Source organism: Cotesia glomerata, linkage group LG9 (genome assembly GCF_020080835.1).
Source record: "Cotesia glomerata isolate CgM1 linkage group LG9, MPM_Cglom_v2.3, whole genome shotgun sequence".
NCBI classification, from domain to species: Eukaryota; Metazoa; Arthropoda; class Insecta; order Hymenoptera; family Braconidae; genus Cotesia; species Cotesia glomerata.
The window spans coordinates 13,761,943-13,782,519 of NC_058166.1; the positions used below are offsets into that span (position 1 = coordinate 13,761,943).

Here is a 20,577-nt window from a genome sequence, read left to right on the forward strand (position 1 = left end):
AATTCATTTATATTTTTTATATATATATTTATATATGATACGAGCATAATTTATTTATATCTCATATAACCGCGCAATAACGATTTAAATCTATTTGTTCCATGATTTTATTTTATTATAATCAAGTAATTCTGATAATTATTATTATTGTTTTCATTTTTTTTTTAAATCTTTGTACAATGAGAGTGCACTACATTCAATGAAATCTACAATAACATGTGTACTAAGATGACTTAACACTCACAATCTCATCTTCACTATTTTACTTTTTTTTTTATTTTTTTTTTTTTATTATATTATTAATAATTACTCAATATTATTTCAATTGTATATTTAGATTTAAACACAGGCGATTATAGATTTTAATACTTAAGAAAATTGATTAGCACTTTTTTAAATATTCCTGCTGCTTTTGAGATTCAAATATCCTAGTTATTAATGTATGTAACGATTAAAGACTCCGAAAATAATATTATCAAAAAAAAAATCAACTTTCTTGAGTAAATTTAGAGCCTGCACTAATTTTTATTCTATAGGAAGTTAACACTTATAAAAAGAAGAAATAAATTTACATCTGAGTAATAAAAAACAAAACGTCAAACAATATCAATGTGAAGCCTAAAATAAATTATATCAATATTTATAATAGTTATAATTGTAATTATAATAATAATAATAATAAAATACGCAATAAAGCGAATCCTGATTTAATAAATTTAATTTATTTTCTCCTATTGAGTTAGTGATAAATCAATAATGAATCGATTAATCTTTAATTAATAACCATAAGTTATCAGACAAGCCAATAATTAACGATTGCTATTTACAATTGAAATCTACCTTTACAAATCATTTAGTTATTTAATTACCGATAATTCAACTTAATTTATTTATAATTATAATTTATAATATAAGAAAATATTATTAAATTTTAAAATAAAACCCGATGATTTTTTGTTAGACAATTAACAAATCCACCGGCAATTAATATTTGTTTTACAAAACACAGAGTATAATAACAAAAATTGATAATTAACGACTATATATGTAATGGGATAAAAATAAATTTGAGCTCCATTTAAATACGCTGGATCTAATTAATTAATTATTGTACAACTAATAATAACGCAAAAGCCTTATCGTTGCAACAGACAGTCACAAGCAACAAAATGATACAGCGATTTTTATAAAATAATAATAAAAGAATATACCCATTCATTTAATTAAATCAATAGTCAACTAGTGAGTTACTATCAATTAAATACCGGACTAATACTGTCCAATTGTCTTGGCTATTCGTGCTTCCTTGATGAAATAAACAGCCGATCAGTTTTAAACTACTGACCGGGAGTTGTTTTTTTTTTTTAATAAATAAAACAGTCAGTCCAGCTTGTTCGTTTTTATCTGACGTTTTAATTCGATTGATATTCGTAGATTATATTATTATATATACGATTGGTGATACTTATTATCTTTTAATGAATGAATAACAAATCAGTACCTTTTGAACAGCTTAAAATTGATCTACCAGCAGGTCACATATTTCTATCGACATTGATTCTTTACTCGAGCGTACAGTCAACCGGAACATCTATTAAAGTTGTTATTAATAATTAATTTTAATGACATTCAATTGTGATTTCAAATAAAAGATAAATACCTGGGCTTGTTTGTTAGGTTCTAGGCGTAGCAAACAACCAACTTGTTGTGCTCGCATGTGAACAATACCAGCGCAGACAAAGTTATCGGGATTAGGATCAATATTGTCAAGTAACTGCATACCAAAACCTTGTAATTTTGTACGGACTTGGGCCAAGTCCATTGGTTGTTGGGCTTTGAAAATTTTTTGGGAACGTTGTTGATTTGAGCTATTAAAAAAAAATGATTTGTTTCAATAATTTATAGTCAAATTTAATTAATTAAAAAAATAAAAATACAATACCCGCCAAGGTTTTTCCATCTCGCAAAAAATGACTCTCCGTTCATTTCCGTTGGCTCAAAGAATTTGTTTATCGTCAATGGTAATTTCATTGTTATCTTTTGTGGCATATTATTGTACATAAATGATATTATCATACTGGGTGCATCTAAAATTAAAAATAAAAAAATTTTTAAAGATAAAAATATGAGTTTAACCTTGCAGGGCCAAAATTTTTGCCACTTTTTTAAGATTAATGGTTTAAATGTTTAATAGTGATGAAAATATTGGCCGTATAAAAAAATGTATTAAATAAAAGATATTCAAAATTTAATAAAAAAAAAATAAATATTTTTCATGATTTAAAAAAAAAATCAATATTTTCGATGTAGTTTCAAAATTTAAAAATTTTGGAGAAATTATTGATCCTAAGGAATACTTTGTTTATAAAATAAAATTTTAAGGGGGACCACCACTGTGAAAGTCGAAAAAAAGGTGATTTTTGGGAATTTTTTTGACAGGGAAAATAAAGGAATTTGGGGATTTAACTTTTTTTATTTTATTAATGGTACATTAAAGATTATTACCTTAAATTTTTATTAAAAAGTATTTAATTATTACAAAGTTATCGACAATCTAGTAGAGCACTAGAAAAAATTCCCCCCCATGGTCGTTTCGATAAATAAAAAACGGATCATTTGAAAATCAAAACCTAAATTGCTTTTAACCAGTAAGGATGTAATTATCGTTGCACGTACGGAATTTTAAAAATTTTGATTTTAAAGATTTTTTTAGCCGGGTTAAAACAAAACAGAAACAGTAAAAATAATGAGAAAATTTTCTATCAGTCACTATTTTTTTTAAAATTAAAATTTTCAACGATAACTATATCCTTACTGATTAAAAGGCAATTTGGGTTTTTATTTTTAGATGATCCGTTTTTGAGTTATCGATGCGACCATGGAGGGGGGAATTTTTTCTAGTGCTCTACTAGATGGTTAATAACTTTGTAATAATTAAATATTCTTTAATAAAAATTTAGGATAATAATCTTTGATGTACCCTTAATAAAATAAAAAAATCCGATCCTCAAGCTCCTTTATTTTCGCTGTAAAAAAAATTCCCGAAAATCACGTTTTTTTTCGATCATCACAGTAGTATTCCCCCTTAAACAACTTTTGCCTAAAAAAATTTTTATACGACCAATACTTTTGCCATACTATCAAAAATTTGAACCATTCATTATGATTTGCTATTTTGAATTTGCGACAAAAAACTTGGCGCTAGTTATCACAAATAATTTCGAAATTAATCAATAAATTTTATAAGTAATTCAAATAAAATAAAGATACAACTAACAGTCAAAGACCTCTTAAAATAAAAATAAAAATAAAAATTACCGTTATAATCATCAATACACTCAGCATTAATCATTTGTTGAATTTGTGCACCAGCTTCGAGTACCGGATCAACAGGTTTAATTTGAACTGCCAATTTAGCTTGATTTTCATCAGACCAAGCCAATTGCGGCTGGAAATTATTAAGAGCAAATTGGGTCTTGTTGCCATAAAATAAACCAACACGTGCGAGATTCTGTCGGAATTCCGATTTAACGCCTATTTGGATCAGATCATTTTCAAACAGCACCCCGTTGTTTCTACAAACGAATCTAAAACAACAACAAAAAAAAACCATAAAAAAATTTATTATTTTTTTTTTTAATTTCCTAAAGTTTTTTTTTCTCTCAAATCTCTTAATTTTAAATCTATCTTCTCTTTACAGATGCTATTTATTGTATAGAAACATTGCTAAAAATTCTACACATGAAAATGTAACATATTCTTGTAAATTGCCGAGGGTGTTTCTTTACAAGTAAATAAATAAATAAAATAAATATAAAAATACATACTTCTTAGGATTGTACGAGTTTTGCGCACCATTGGTAGCGGTAACTTTACTAGGCGCATTATAAATATCCCCTAGAACATCCAGCAGCATTCCGGTATTACTAGTAGGCTGAGAAGAAGGCGGAGTAGACAGTCCCAGTAAGTCAGCAGAAGAACTGTTGACACTAGCAGCTGCAGCAGTCCCAATAGTAGCAGACACCGCAGTAGCAATTTCATGATTAGCGCTCGGAGCCGGGCTTTTATTCTCTCTGATTTCATTCTCCGGTATCCGTCCAGGTTTCTTCTTCTTCAGCACAGCCAAAATGGAGCTTTCACGCTCGGGGAATGCCGGCATTTCTTCAAGCACAGTCGCTAATACGTCTGTAGATGCGATAATACTCAACTGCAAATACTCAGAAGCGCGTTGCTGTAATTCAGCGTCTGCACTGCGCAAGTTACTGTGTGTCCTGAAGACATCTTGAATCTGTGTACGTATCTCAGGAAATAAATTAACAAACTTAATATAAGTCGACAGTAGCAGTGCGCGCGTCATCGGTGAACACAAGTGATATTTGGAATGTAGTAACTGGAATTGTACTGCCGGTGACGAGCGAGCGTCTCCAGCAATTAAATTACCGAATTCACCGAGAATATAACCACCAACTTTAACCATATTTTCATGACAAGCCGGAGCTTGCAGTGCTTCGAATACAGTTTTAGCAGCGTAACCTTGGACATCGTCGCGATTAATAACTATTTGTATTACTCGGTACCAAACTTCTTCAGAAACATAATCACCAGCTATCCTTATCAAATTCAAAATAACGTCGACGTACCACGTGTAGTCAGTCGCGTATTTTTCCGCGAGTATCGCGACTTTTAAAACCATTTCTTCGCGAATTGAGTAATCAGCTGTTTCAAGATAATTAAGCATCTCTTGGACTATTTCTTCAGCGTTGCTTTTATCGCACATCGCGTAAAGTAAATCAACAGCTTGTTGACGCACCGAGACGTCTTTTTCCATCTTCATAGACAGTATGACGACTTCCTGATGTTTCTTTACAGCTTCATGGGAAAATTCAGACGTCGCTAAATGACACATTGACTCAAGAGCGAGGTACCGCAAATTAGTCTCGCGGTTTGAAAGAAATTGTCCAAGCTGATTGCAAGCTCGTACCAGTAAATTCGGCTCGCTGTCGTTGTGGATAATTAAACTTATTGCTTCAAATAGTACTGCGTTTTTGGCGTTTGAGTGCTGGACTTTTTTAGACTTTGGAGGCTCTTGTGCTTTGTTGAGAATCGTTTCTAGACACTCGTTCAAGCGACCACGCACTCCCGGGTCTTCGGCCGGTGGAGTGTAGTTCTGGAGAAGACGCAGTAGTTTTACGGACAGCCAGGGCGCGGGGACGAAGTAGTAAGTGTAGTCTTGAAGATCGGTGTAATTGGCGGTTACTATTCTGCTGAGACGCGACACTGCGAGACTGACACACCCTTTGTACTCCTCCGGGTTACGTTTTACCAGAGCGTCGATCAAGGAAGCAGCTGCTGTCACTACACCGAGGTGCTGGTCGTTTAGAAGGTGGACGATGCGAGATGTCCATTCTCCTCCGGGAACTACTTCCGGGGCGGTTCGTAAAAGTCGCAGAAGGCATAACGCTGCACTCTGCTTCACTACATCCATCGTGTCCCTGAATAAAGTTTTAGATTTAGTGTGAATAAATTATAAGTCGCTGCCTTTTAAATATTTTTTTTAAATGATATTGTTTAATGGATTTTTGTGTTGTAATTTTTTTTTTATTTTATTTTGTTTAGGAATATTCAATTAATTTTTTGGGGGTTTTAATATTGCGGTTCAAAATTTATTAGTATTAAAGTCACGCACGCTTCCGGTACACTTTACTTGCAAACTAAAAGAGTTAGACTTCCGTTAAAGTTTTTAAAATTGAATAAAATTTATTTCGGCGTTACTATAAATTAAAATTTAAGGGGAATAGCCATTGTGAAATTTAAAAAAAAAAAAATTTTTTTTTTTTTTATTAAATCAAAGTTTATATGGGTAATTCTCTGTAAGGACGTCTTAAATCTGTACAAAATTGTCCGACCAAATTATTTTTGATTTTATTAGAAAAAAAATTAACAAGGGCTACAAAATTATCAGCTTAATATTAATAAATAAACAGCCGATTTAATTTTTGCTTTTTCGATATTTGTGTATCTTTTGCCATAAAACATGACAGAGGACTGTTTGCCAGCAGACTGTTTTTTTTTTTTTTTTTCTTATCAAATTGAGAAAAATCAAGCAAACTATTTCAATGCATTCAACTTTTCAAGTTCTCAATGAATGTTTACATTAATTAGAATAATATTAATAAGACTTATGGATCTAATTTTATAATTAAATTATAAATAAAAATAGTTGCCAGGGGACTGAGTTTTGAAGTGGCCCAGACACATATTTCCAGCACAAACGGTGCTTTGATACTAAATAAAATGGCGATAAAGCGCTAACAGCCCTATGGTTATTAACTCAAAGCTAGTTAGATCCTTATAAACCTTACAACAGGTAAAATAACACGCTGGATTTTTTTTTTGCTTTGAACTTCTGGCAGGGGACTGTTCTTAAAATGCCTGGGACTCACTTTGGTTTAATGAATTTAATGAAACAAATTAATTTTCGGTACTTTTTATTGAAGAAGATTGTAAGTTAACTAATTAAGTTTATAAACATTATGGACCAAATTATATATTATGGACGAATAACTTAAAATTTAATCTTAAAGTTTTAATTCTGGGAATGGGACAGCCCAGGGGACTGTTATTTCGGTGGTTTACGAATTTATAGCAAAAAAACCAAAATTTATTTCATTTTAGTTCTCAATGCTCCAAATAGAAATGTTTTTTTACTTTCGTAATAAATTTTTTATAGTAACAAAATAACAATTTTTCCAATAAAAAAATGCCTGGGACAGCAAAAAACATCCTTACAGAGAATCACCCATGTATTCAAAAATATGTATCTAGAGTTTTATATGAAAATTTCGAACATTTTTCGAGTTATAGTCATTTTTGTGACAGCGCGTCAAATGACCATTGCACGCGCGGCGTTCCGACGAAAACGCGTTTTTCTCAAAACTACTTTTTTTGAACTAATGGGATCTGTAATTTGCATAAATATGAATCGATTTGCAACTTTTTTTTCCGTATTCATCTATTCAGTAGCTATAGTTGCACGTAGGGGACTTTGAAAATTTTGATTTTTAAGATTTTTAGGGCTGTTTGAATCCAAATTTTCAAAATCCTCTACGTGGAACGATAACCACATGCATGTAGATTGCAACGCAGTTTGGTCTTTTTGTTTTAGATAATCCGTTTTTTAGTTAGAGATCCCACCGTGGTAGGGGAAATTTTTTTGGTGCTCCAAAAAAATGCTTATAACTTTGTAACAACATGATATTTTTTAATCAAAATTTAGGAGAATGATCTTCAATGTATACTTTATAAAACAAAAAAAACCCGATCCCCAAATTCCTTTACTATCCCAGTCAAAAAAATTCCCGAAAATCATCTATTTTCTCGATCCTCACAGTAGCTATCCCCCTTAAATCGTACAGTAAGGCTTGAATAAAATAAAATCAATTTTTTTATCCCTTGAAAGGTAACGAGCAATTGACTAAAAAAAAAATGTTGAGACTGTAAGATGAAAAATACTCGAGATCTAGATTTTTAAAGCTAAGCTTTAAAATTTTACCTAATATCCAGTCGTCTAGATCCAAGCGGTGTTTGATGTAAGTGTAAGTGTTAGATGTAGAAAAATAAAACATGGCCTTATAGGTGAGCGGGAAACTTACCCAGAAACAAGTAACTTGGGGATTTCATTTCCAAAGGCCTCTGCCATTTCTTTACTACCGATGTTCGCGATACACTGGAGCGCCAGATTAACGTGGATTGGGTTACGAGATCCCAAGTCATTTTTTATGCTTTGTATTATTAATTTTATGAGATCACTGTTGGTATTAACCAGCACTGAGATAAATAGGTACCCCTGTCGATAAAATATAAATTATTAGTTTAATTTAAATTTACAAGTTGTGAATTATCAATAGTGATTATTATTTTTAGTACATACAATTTGTTTTTCGGAGTATTTATTCGATGATAATAAATTAACAGCTTCCATATGCCCAAAATCGATATCATGACCAAGTAAAAATATAAACAATAATTTGCAGACGTATTTTTTCTTTTGGTATCCATCGACAGTTTTATCTCCTTTAAATTTACTTCTTATATTTGCTAATTCCTTATTTATCCTCTTTATTTCGGCTTCCTTACTTTTACCTAAATAACAAAAAAAAAATTATTTATTAATTAAATTATTTATTACCAATAATAAAAATTAATGGCTAACTGCCATTTATCTTGACCTTTAAATTATATTTGTCTAATTTTTAATTATATAATCTGGATTTAATAAATTTCCTAATCTTATTAGATGTAAATCATCGACATTATAATTGTTATTATTACTATTTTTTTTAAGATATTTAAAATCTCTCATTTAATTCATTAAAATATTTTCTATCATGTAGATACTGTATCACTGCTCCGCCCCCAAAAGACTAACACTCTTACTTGCATCATACTACTTTTTTTTTTTTTTTTTAATCATCTCTACTCACGTACTTATTCTCTCACAATACATTACGCTCAATAGTAAATCGCAATATCTTATTATTAATACGTTATTTATTACAAAATACATAGAAATATATTTATTAGATTTCTTTGAAAAATTATTTTTATTTATTTATTTAAATATTATATTAATAATTTATTTCAGTTAAAAACTGACTAAATTCTTAAAAAAAAAATTATTTCTCTAATTAAAAAAATCAATTTAAAAAAAAAGTAATCTATTGATAAAAACTCCAATTAAAATAAATTTACAGCTTCCAAATAAGATAATAACTAGTTAAAATTAAATATCTTACTCTCAAACTAATTATCAACAAATCTATTATAATACAATCATATAATAATACTCCAATAGACAATTACAATTTTATCTTTCATCAGTTTTACAACAAACTTATTATCAGAGAATTAAACTCCATTATTCTAGCTGACTAAAAAATTTAATTTTAATTCACCTAAATTATTTTAATACAAATACAATTATTACCAAAATAATTACATCACAACTATTGTTATTTTATCGTTCATCGAACTTGCTCCAATTTTATTGTTAAAGTCAGCTAATATTTTATAAATATTTTTTAACAAAAAAAATTAATTAATTAATAATTTAACATGAAATAATTAAGAAACAAGTGCTAGAAATTAATATAATATATAACACTGTGATGAAAAATTGTAAAAAGCAGTTTTTACTTTTGTACAATGTTAAATAAATCTATCTGTCTAATTAATTAATAATAAAAATTAAAATTAAGTTAGCCGACATTTAAAAATTTTTAGAATTTTTTTTTATTGAAAAAATGATTGAAAAAAAAATTTCACTTGTAAAAAACTTGGAAAACTGTAAGTGCAATTTTAAAAAAATATTTTTTTTTTCTAATATAAATATTAAAAAATTAAAATCGTCGGCTAACTTTAGTATTATTAATAGAAAGATAACTTACAATTTCTAATATCTGAAATGAATACAGCGAGTCCACGCATGCCATCCCCACGTACGGCCGGCATCTTGCTATCTTCAGCTTAGAACCACCTGATGATAAAAATCATATCCAATGTCACTAACTGATCAAAAGATTCTTCAAATTAATTATTAATTATTTTTTCTATAAATAGACAAAAAAAAATAGTACACTGAAAAAAAAATAAAAAAAAAATAGAGTCAAATAAAATCAATATCATGTCGCTCATTATCCACTTGTCAAACCCAGCAATTATATTTTAACAGCACAAATATAAAACCAAAATTTGGTAATCGATATCAATAGACATGCTTGGATATATTTTTAATTGATAAATAGAAAATTTAATTAATATTAAATAAATAAATAAAAAATTGGAGCCAGTAAATTTTATTCAGTACTTTGAACAGCCACCGGTGGCTGATATAAAATAATAAAAATAAATGGCGACCCAATTTTGACAGAAAAGTTAAAATTTTGACAGCAGGTCGTGCTCTAGCGCGCGCATCATCAAAAAGTCAAAGATCGAGCGACTGGTGCTTGAAGTATGAAGGAGACAACTAAGCCCAAGTCCCAACTTGGAATTGAATGCTCTGTTTTCAATTACTTTAATATAACTACAATTGCTGGTAATTCAGTTAATTGTCTTGTCTTACAACTTGGATATTATAAATATTCCAGTGCGTATTGTATTAAATTTTTCTAGACTTGTCAAAATTATATTTTTTTAGTCCATTCAAATTGAAGATTTAAATAGATCAAAAAAACGGACGTTGGAGAGTGGAACGAAAATGTACCATGCGAGGAATTCGCCGAAACCCTCCCTGTTTACTTTCTAGATGTTATTGGGATAAATAAAAGTGAGTATTAGGATTTTTTAAGTAGATAAATGGGATAATAACTTACCGATTTGGGAGAAGAACGATTACGCGAACTGCTTAACTATGGTTAACACCCAAAAAAAAATAGTTTTATTAAATGTATGTCGTTGCCACGAATTTAGTGGCTGTCGCCATTTGCAGCCGTTGACTAGTATGACGGAACGAGCTTTGGAGCTTCGTTAACGTACGAGTGACATCGGTGCGCAGATTCAACGCCCGCGCCTGCGTCATTTTACTGCGCATGATTTCGAAATTTAACCGCGTTTATTTAAATTTTTCATTTTGACAGTTTTGTAAGTGGAGCAGACAAAAAATTAATTAATTTTTTAATTATACTGAAATGAAGAATGTAAATTAATTTTTTAATTCTAATTTATTTTTTAAATAATATCAAAGTAAAATTGAGAAACATCGGATAATATTTTTAATTTTTTTACCTACTAAATTACAGCAAGAAAAATTTATTTTAAAAATTTTATCTTTAGAAGCTTCAGAAAATTCTAAATGCAATTTTTTTTAAATAATTTCATGATATTGAAATTAGCAGACATGTAACAATTTTTGTGATTTTTATAATTGAAATTATTATTTTTAAAAAATTAAAAAAAAATTGCACATCTAGATCATTTGAAAAACTGTCAGCACAAATTTTTAAAATATTTTTTTTCTTCACTAATTTGAGGTAAAAGACCCAGTTATTGACACTGGCCTAGTTGTTTGACACTATGCAAATTAATTTAGCAGATATTTAATAATTTTAAGAATTTTTTTAAAAAATAAATTATGGCAAAAAAATAGAAAAAAAAAATTGACTTGTAGAAATTTAAAAAAATAAAAAATGCAATTTCTTTAAAATTATTTTTGGAAAAAATTAAAAAAAGATCAAGTGACTGCCAAGTTTAATGTAATTTTGACACTTGCAATTTTACTCTAATTAAAAAAGTAAAATGTTCTTAAAAAAACAATTATCTTGAAATTTATAATTCAAAAATTATATTAATTAATTTATTAGTTGATTTGTTTTTTTTTTTTTTTTTTTTTTATTAAAATAAATTTGCAAGTGTGAGTAACTAGGCCAGAGTCAATAACTGGGTCTTTTACCTTATTTCTGAAATAAAACATTAAATTTGACAAGTGTCTACTGACTTCATATATCATATAATTTTCTAGACTTAGTTTATTGTTTGATAAAAATCAAGAAATTGAAAAAATGGCTACTAATTTCAGTATAATTAATTTTGAAATAATTACATTATAAAAAAAAATATTTATTTTTAAATTCTTAACAAATATTATTGAAATTATAATATAAATAGATAGAAAGTTAATAATTTCAATTATATGAAAAGTACCTAATTGTAATAAATTAGTAAAAAATTCTATTTTTAAATAAATTAATTAGCTGAAGCTTGAATTTTTTGTAACAACATTTCAATCCGATCTTTCATGACAGGTTGCCCTTTTTTAGTTCTTTTGCTCAGTTTTTTGAAAGTTTCAAATCTTCTTTGCTTAGATTTTTTTATTGCTTCTTCTCTTTCTTGAGCTTTAAGAATAAATTCTTCTTTTTTTGCTGCCCGTTCCTTCTGAAGATTTTCTTGTTTCTCACGTATTTTATCCAAATTTCTAAAACGAAAAAAATTTGTGTTAAAGTAAGGATTAAAACTAAATAAGAAAAGTCAATAATCAATTACTCAAACTTACTTATTTCCACGTGTGTCGCGACTAGCTATTGATTTTATAAATTTTTTAGACACGTGAGCTTCATTTTTCAGTTCATGCAACAAAGCGTTCTTCCTCTTCGACACCCATTTATCAACTGTAAAAATTAATACAGTACAAATTAATTTTAATTAATAAATTTAAAAAAAGTAAATAATTAATAAAAAAAATAGATGAAAATAAAAACAGAGCACATAACCAAAGCTTACCTTTGTAGTTATTACTATACTTTGCTTGTCTATATTTTTTTTTATCAAGTTCCACAATTTTATTTGACCCGCTCGCTGAGCTGTCATCACTATTTTGACTTTTTTTGGGAAAACGGCCCATATTTATAAATAAATTAATAAATTCAGTGTTTGTAGCTCCAACAAAATAAAACAGACTTCAACAGAACATGAGGAGCTGTAAAATGTAAATAAAGAAATTCCAGTCCCTCTACAGTTGAAACTGTGAACAACTACCCGCTATTTTGTTCAAATGGAAAAATTTTCTGTTAATTCCAATTTTCATCCTCTAGTTAGCATGGCATAAATGAAATGATGTTAAAGTTAGCAGTCACTTCACAATTGCACGCCTCATAGCGCGAAGCGCGTGAGGTTGTGCTTTATACTCGACTCGTCAAGGTCAAGCAATTTTGTGATCTTTAAATGCCTCTATCGCAACCATATTACACTTATACAATAATATAAGTAGATGTACACCTAGAAAACACTTAAATTAAACCATCTTTTACTTTCTAAAATCATTTCATATAGCTATTTTGAAAAAAATTTTACGTGGACGTCCGGATGTCACCCCATTTTGGATGTACCAACGATTACTCCCGAACAAATTGATATTTCAAGACCGGACTTTTTTTATTAGTTTTAGAATGCGATGAACTGGGTCCGTATTTCAAATCAGTAGCCTAGTTTACGTATTTTTTTTTAACTTCCCGCTACGAAAATCGAAGATTTTCAAAAATCGGGAAGTTATTGTTTTCACCCCGTTTTGCAAAAACCGAGTTTTCATCAGATCTCGACGTTTGAAGGTCACAGGAAGCTTCCCTGACTATCCCCGCGAGGTTGTCACGGCGTCTGTATGTGTGTGTGTGTGTGTGTGTGTGTGTGTGTGTGTGTGTGTGTGTGTGTGTGTGTGTGTGTGTGTGTGTGTGTGTGTGTGTGTGTGTGTGTGTGTGTGTGTGTGTGTGTGAAAGTATGTGAACCGCTTATAACTTTTGAACGGCTTGACCGATTTCATCGCAGTTGGTGCCATTCGAAAGGGCTTGACCAAACTTAGATTTTGAAAACTATTTGGACCGATTCAGATCAATAGATTTTGAGAAATCTTCAAAAAACTGAAAAAAAAAATTTTTTTCAAATGTGGTTTTTTTGGAATAACTTTTAAACGGCTTAATAGTTCAATTCCAAAAACTAATCAGCTCTTTACCTCAAAAAACCACGTCGATCGCCACCAGTCTGGTCAATATCGGTTGATTCGTTCGAGAGATATCGTGAACGAAAGAAAACCGAAAAAAGTGTTATTTCGGAATACCTCCAAAATTCCTTGCGCGATCAATTCAAAATTTAAGATTCTTTGTGAGGCTTGAAAAACTGCGTCAAATGCTGCCAACCGCGTAAAAATCGGTTTATTCATTCAAAAGTTATTGCGGTTTAAAAATTCAAAAAATAGTGTCATCAAATCCCTATCAGACTTTTGAGCTCGAAGAGCTCAAAAGCATAGGAAAAGAATCTCTTTGAGCTTGGAGAGCTTAAAATAACCCATAAATTGTATTTTTGAGCTCGAAGAGCTCAAAAACGCCATTGGTGCAATTTTAAGCGCCTAAGTATGGAATTAGCGGGAAGTTGCAGGGATGGTCTTCAGGGTCAACCGTTTTCCTAATTTTTTTTAAATTGAATTTTTATTAAAATTCATTACGATACAATCGTATAAAGACAAATTTTTCTTATTTGTCACGTAAAAACTATGGCGCCACTTGATCAAGCTAGATTTTTTTAGATTGCGTGCGCATATGACAAAAAAAAGGGCGCTGATATTTAAAAAAAAAAAATACTCTAAGAAATTACTTAATTATAATTTTTTTTTTTTTTTTTAATCAATTACACAATTTTTTTTCTTAAAAAATGGATGAGCGTTATGAGGCGTGCATTTTTGGATTTTCCAAACTTTTTTTTAATTTTATTTAACAAACAAATTTGTTCCGAAAAACTACTTTTAAAAAAATTACATTTTTTATTTATTAAAATTTCTACATGTCAATTTTTTTATTCATTTTTTTTGACTAAATTTATTGATTAAAAAATTCTTAAAATCATCAAATATCTGCTAAATTAATTTTAATATAAATAAAAAATTATTAAAAATATTTAAATTCATAAATTTTTATCAGAAGATGAAAACTAAAAAATTTTATAATTTTAAGTCAAAAAGACTAAAAAATTTTTTCAATAAATATTTGAGTTATTTATAAACTTTAAAATTGTAGACAATTATCTTCAATGATACTAAAGTTAGCTGACAGCTGTCAATTTTTACAATTCTTATAACAAATCAATTACAATAATAAAGGAACATGATAGTTAATCTAGTCAACAAACACTGCCAGGATATTAACTTCTTTGGAGATTCAATGTCTGCTTTCATAACTAAGATAAAAAATACAATACTAAATAACTAATACATTCACAATATCACCTATTCTATTTTATTTCATTTTTATTTTTATTTTATAACTTCATTCTCATTATTTATATTTATATTAAATTCAAATATCACTTAAAATATTTGATTGTTATAATTAATGTATACTGCCGATCAGCGTTTTTATGCAATAAATAAATAAATAAAATGCTTTCAAAAATTTCCACTAATAATTTTTTTTTTTTTATTTTTACACATGAAATTTATTTATTACATTTTTTTTTATTGTAATTTCATTGCTATAAAATTATAAAAAAAATATGAAAATTAATGTAGCAGATATTTAATAATTTTTATAAATTTTTTAACAAATAAATTATGGCAAAAAAACGAGAAAAAAAAATTGACATGTAGAAATGTTAAAAACCCGAGTAAAAACAGAATTTCGCCGCACCACCGCCGCAACACCACTGCACGGCTTTTTAAGCGCCGCACCACCGCTGCACTACAGCCGTGACAATTTTGATTATTTTACAAGTGCCGCATCACCGCCGCACCACCGCCGTGACGAGTAAAGAATTTATCTATTCGCCGCACTACCGCCGCACCAGCGCCGTGACAAGTAAATAAATTTCTATTCGCCGCACCACCGCTGCACCACCGCCGCACCACAGCTGTGACGCGCCTGGGTAAAAATAAAATTATTAATTTTTACAAAAAAATAATAAATTTCGTTCGACCGCCGCACCACCGCTGCACCACCGCCGCACCATACCGCTCTTTGATGGTATATACATTGAAATAAAATATTTGTTGATCATTTAAATAGCTTAACTAAATTTTTTTAGTTAACTATGGCTTGCAGCGCAGTTGGTAATGTTCGAGACTTCCATGCAGACGATCCAGGTTCGAATCCCATCACAGTTCAATTTTTAAAATTCTTTCACAGTATTTCGATAGGCGTACCGCTTCTGTGCAACCCAAGGACGAAATTAAAAATCTTCATCAACAATACGACTAAAAAAATCAATAATTTCGCGGTACTTTTGCCTGATTTAAAAAAAATTTTTTTTTTTTTAATATTAGGCATTTGATTAAAAGGAGGTTGATCAATAGGTCTTACATTAATATTTCTAGTCGCATTATTTATTAATTAATTATTGCGTGATAAATTAATTATGATACTATTTTTTGTGAAATTGTAGGTATGACTTAGGATTGGTGCGGCGATGCTAGGGGGAGTAAATTTTTAGCGTGCGGCGTAATAGTCCGCCAAACGGCGGTGGTGCAGCGGTGGTGCGGCGGTCGAACGAAAATTCGAAAATAATATTTCGGAACAAATTTGTCTGTAAAAAAAAATTAAAAAATGATCAAGTGACTTTAATGTCAAGTTTGCTAACTTTAATGTCATTAAAAAAATGTATAGTGCTTGTTAACTTTAGTGTCATTAATCTTCATAATAAATTATAAGTTAAAAATTTTTAACTGGAAGAATATAAAATTAACTACAAAATTATTTCAATATCTAGAATATTTTTCAACATTCATAATTACAACAATGCTTCAATATTCGTCCGACGACCATGCTTATCATTTAGCAAAATGCGTCACATATCTAATAAACATTTAAAACCGCTGCAAAATTATCCAATTATCGATAACTTTCAGGTTTAACAAGTTATCTACTGACCATGAAACAATTTACTTGTTTTTGTACTTCTAAGTTTCAAGTTATTTAGTTAGCAATAAAAATATACAATGAGGCTCCATTTCTTCATATTCATTTGCGTTGTAAATTCAGTCTTCTCGGTAAGTAATTACAAAAATATTTCCATTAATTTTCAAGCTTCTAGATTTGATTCATTGAATTAATTCAGCGATTGCCAAATGAAGACGACAAACATGGAATTGGAATTGTCCAACATGAAGAAACACCCTGTGGTATTGAAGCTTTAATCTACGGCGGGGTTGGGTATACAAACACCCGTCCAGGTCCATTGTTTGATGACGAGTATCTTCCGACATGTAGCTGCTACCAAAATTTATTCGAATCTCAGAGGCATTATATCTACGAGGACTTGAAACTCTATAAAGCCTCCAGTGGATCGGGTGGATACGGAGAGTTCGAAGGATTCGGCGGTGGCGATATTACGGTATTTCTTCTTAGATAAATTTCTTCATTTTTTTAGTTTAAACATAAAACAATAAAGTTAACTGACAGAAATTTTTTTATAATTTTATATTAATAAAATTATTATGAAAAAAATTTGATAAAAAAATTCCACATGTGAAAAGTAAAAAAGATTATTAGAAGAAATTTTTTAAGTATTTTTTTTTTTTTATTGTAATTGATTTGTTATAAAAATTGAAAATTGTCAGCTAACTTGAGTATTATTTAAATACATATTTTTTTTTATTTCAATAGCTACCAGGAGTGAATTGTATCGATAATGACAGAAGACCGATCGTTGGACCTGAACGTTCTGGAATAACTTACCAGGTAAATTTGAACAGAACTGTAATGACTGTGAAGGAAAACGAGTTCTTCACGGCTGGACCTGAAGGGAACAATAAAAATGGATATAATTATATTGAATTTTCTAAAACGGTAGACGAGGACAGCACCTTTAAGTTGGTAATTATTTAGTAATTTATTTATTTATTAGATTTATATGCCAAAAGGCTTAGCTGGATGGCAATTATACAAAGATTAGATATAATTTATGAGTAATAACTAAATAGTGTAATTAAATAATAAAACAGAAACATTATAATACAATGCAATACAATAAATTATATGAATTACATATGAGTAACTTCAAAAAAACCAAACTGAATAATTTAATAGGGTTACAAACTGCTTGATAGTTCAAGATTGAGGCGAAGAATTCAAACGCTTTATTTTTTAAGCTCTCAAGGAAATAGGAGTTAATAACATCACTTGGTAGCCCTTGCCATAAGCGAATACTAGATACTAATTATAATTGTAATTAATAACTGTAATAACATTCAAAGAATCCCTTAGTAAAAAAAAAAAAAATTTTTAAATCATTCATTTATTAAAATCATTAAAAAAAATTTGAAGCAATTCAGAATAATTTGAGTTGACTTCCATATAGATATACACTTTGCATGGATTAAATTATTTTTTTTTAACTTCCCGCTAAGAAAATTGAAAATTTTCAAAAATCGGGAAGTTATTGGTTTTACCCCGTTTTTCGAAAATCGAGTTTTCAACGGATATTGACGTTTTGAGGTCCTAGGAAGCCTCCCCGAATGTTTCCGCGGTGATGTCCGTATGTCTGTGTGTGTGTGTGTGTGTGTGTGTGTGTGTGTGTGTGTGTGTGTATGTGGCCGTATGTAAACCTCTCATAGCTTTTGAACGGCTCGACCGATTTCATCGCGGTTGGTGCCATTCGAAAGGGCTTGACCAAACTTAAATTTTGAATACAATTTGGACTGATTCGAACCGGTAGATTTTGAGAAATCTCAAAAAAACTACAACAAAAATTTTTTTGAAATGTGGTTTTTTTTTAATTACTTTTAAATGGCTTTACCGATCAATTCCAAAATCTAATCAGCTCTTAAGATCAAAAAATCACGTCGATCGCCACCCGTCCGGTCAATATCGGTTGATTCGTTCGTGAGATATCGTGAACGAAAGAAAACCGAAAAAAGTGTTATTTCGGAATACCTCCAAAATTCCTTGCGCGATCAATTCAAAATTTGAGATTCTTTGTGAGGCTTGAAAAACTGCGTCAAATGCTGCCAATCGCGTGAAAATCGGTTCATTTATTCAAAAGTTATTGATGTTTGAAAATTCAAAAAATTGTGTTTTATTAAACTGCTATTAGAGTTTTGAGCTCGAAGAGCTCAAAATGACACAAAAATCATATTTTTGAGCTCGACAAGCTCAAAAACGTAATTTGTAATTTTGAGCGCTTAAGTACAAAATGAGCGGGAAGTTGCAGGGATGGCCTTTAGGGTCAACCGTCATCCTAATTTTTTTTTTATAAGTAGATTCAGATCGAAGATGAGCTAAATCGGTCGATTAGTTTAGAAATGACAGCAAGTGAAAAATTTTCAAAAATCGCAAAAATTTTCACTTCTACTGTTTTTCCGGGCAATAATCATTGAACACGATATCCTATCATATTTTTGTAAATTACATCTAGAAGCTTGATAAATAAGCTTTAATTTGCATGCTTCTTTTTTAAATTAAATAGTTTAAAATAAAAAAAAATTGAATTTTTCAAAATTCTCAAAAATCGGTACTTTGACTGTTTCTTTGCAAAATAACTGTTGAATGCAATAACTTGTAAAATTTTTGTATATTATATCTGAAAGCTTAATAAATTAGCTTTAATTTGCATATCTAACCATCGGTCTGAGCCAAAAATTACCTACTATATTCGTCTATTTAATGGAATTTCATGCTTGCATTCGTTCTGGAAATGATTATTTTCGTCATATTGAAATATACAGCGATCAAAATTGTGGTCTTCATTGATTACTAATTACTTTAGATGTACACTTGCTAATTTAGTATTTGTACGAAGTACTTAAAATAATCACATGTTTATTTCATAATTTTATTTTTCTCAATAGGGTAAAGTATTTCTGAAAAACGGAAAGAAATTAGTTTTCGATTCATCAGATCAAGTTGACCAGGATAGCATGAAAGATATTTGTGAAAAACACACACCAAGGTCCATTGAAGATAATTTGATGAAAATATTGAGAGCTGGTATTTTTAATGACACCGAGTGTCCAATAACGGAGGTGATTATTTTCTTCCATTAAATTTTAATAGCCAATATTTTAGAACTGAAATTGTTTTTTGTTTTTTCAGGGATCAAATTTCACTACGCCGAATAGTATAGACCCGTTTTTAATGACATTCAATCAAAAAATGCATTGCGGGTATTACTTACTTAATTATCAAATAGACACACCAGATACTGATGACGCGTTGGCTCTTTATTACATATTTGAAATAAAAGAGAACGAGGATTGTATTAAAGATGAAAAATGAAATCATTTATAATATCATTTTTAACTAATAATTTATGAGAATAAAAAATTTGTCTTGTAGAAATTGTGAAAAAAATAGGAAAGCTTACTTTGAATAATTTGTTAGTACTGATTTATTTGATATCATTGTTGTCAGTATATACTAAAGTTTTTTATTGTAATTGAATTTTTTTATTGTAATTGATTTGTTAGAAAAATTAACAAAATTAACAGCTGTCAGATAACTTCAGTATAAAATTTATTTGTTGAAAAAATATTAATTTTTTTGGGTTTTGATTTTCATTTTTGTAGTGGAATAAATATAAAATATAATGACACTGAAATTATCAGACACTTGATATTTTTTTAGTATTTTTGAAAAATAATCTAAGTACAGAAAAAATTATTTTTAAAAAATCTTGTTTATTATTTTTTAGAGAAAAATTCTAAAAATTATCATATGCCCCTTAATTTTAGTATCATAAAATATACCTATATTATCGATGAAAAAGTTGCATGAATATTAAATTAGCCGTCATCTGAAAATATTAGTAATTTTTAACTTCCCACTAAGAAAATCTCAGATTTTCAAAAATCGGAAAGTTATTGGTTTTACCCCGTTTTACAAAAATCGAGTTTTCATCAGATCTCGACGTTTGAGGGTCACAGGAAGCTTCCCTGACTATCCCCGTGAGGGTGTCACTATGTCTGTATGTGTGTGTGTGTATGTGTGTGTGTGTGTGTGTGTGTGTGTGTGTGTGTGTGTGTGTGCTTTGTTTTTTTTTTTTTTTAAGGGGGGGGAATCCTTTTTACGGATTCTAGGCATAGTTGTTTGGCCTGGATATGTGGCGACTCGA

General features: G+C 29.5%; 3 protein-coding genes across 3 annotated transcripts; 1 reads left to right on the forward strand and 2 right to left on the reverse strand.

The window, feature by feature from the left end:
* Window positions 1-1,181: 1,181 nt before the first annotated feature.
* Window positions 1,182-10,521, reverse strand: LOC123271770 (AP-2 complex subunit alpha). The gene is made up of 9 exons (XM_044738179.1): window positions 10,371-10,521; window positions 9,447-9,535; window positions 7,931-8,142; window positions 7,653-7,846; window positions 3,828-5,492; window positions 3,319-3,587; window positions 1,943-2,087; window positions 1,661-1,868; window positions 1,182-1,591 (listed from the first exon to the last, which is right to left on the reverse strand). Exons 2-9 carry the CDS (start codon window positions 9,508-9,510, stop codon window positions 1,514-1,516), a joined length of 2,835 nt encoding a protein of 944 aa, XP_044594114.1. The 5' UTR covers window positions 9,511-9,535; window positions 10,371-10,521; the 3' UTR covers window positions 1,182-1,513.
* A 1,176-nt stretch (window positions 10,522-11,697) lies between these two features.
* LOC123271776 (rRNA-processing protein FYV7) lies at window positions 11,698-12,486 on the reverse strand. Its single transcript, XM_044738190.1, has 3 exons — window positions 12,274-12,486; window positions 12,047-12,161; window positions 11,698-11,968 (listed from the first exon to the last, which is right to left on the reverse strand). Exons 1-3 carry the CDS (start codon window positions 12,392-12,394, stop codon window positions 11,740-11,742), a joined length of 465 nt encoding a protein of 154 aa, XP_044594125.1. The 5' UTR covers window positions 12,395-12,486; the 3' UTR covers window positions 11,698-11,739.
* A 3,815-nt stretch (window positions 12,487-16,301) lies between these two features.
* Window positions 16,302-19,805, forward strand: LOC123271773. The gene is made up of 5 exons (XM_044738188.1): window positions 16,302-16,516; window positions 16,585-16,860; window positions 17,133-17,342; window positions 19,316-19,489; window positions 19,560-19,805. Exons 1-5 carry the CDS (start codon window positions 16,466-16,468, stop codon window positions 19,740-19,742), a joined length of 894 nt encoding a protein of 297 aa, XP_044594123.1. The 5' UTR covers window positions 16,302-16,465; the 3' UTR covers window positions 19,743-19,805.
* Window positions 19,806-20,577: the final 772 nt, after the last annotated feature.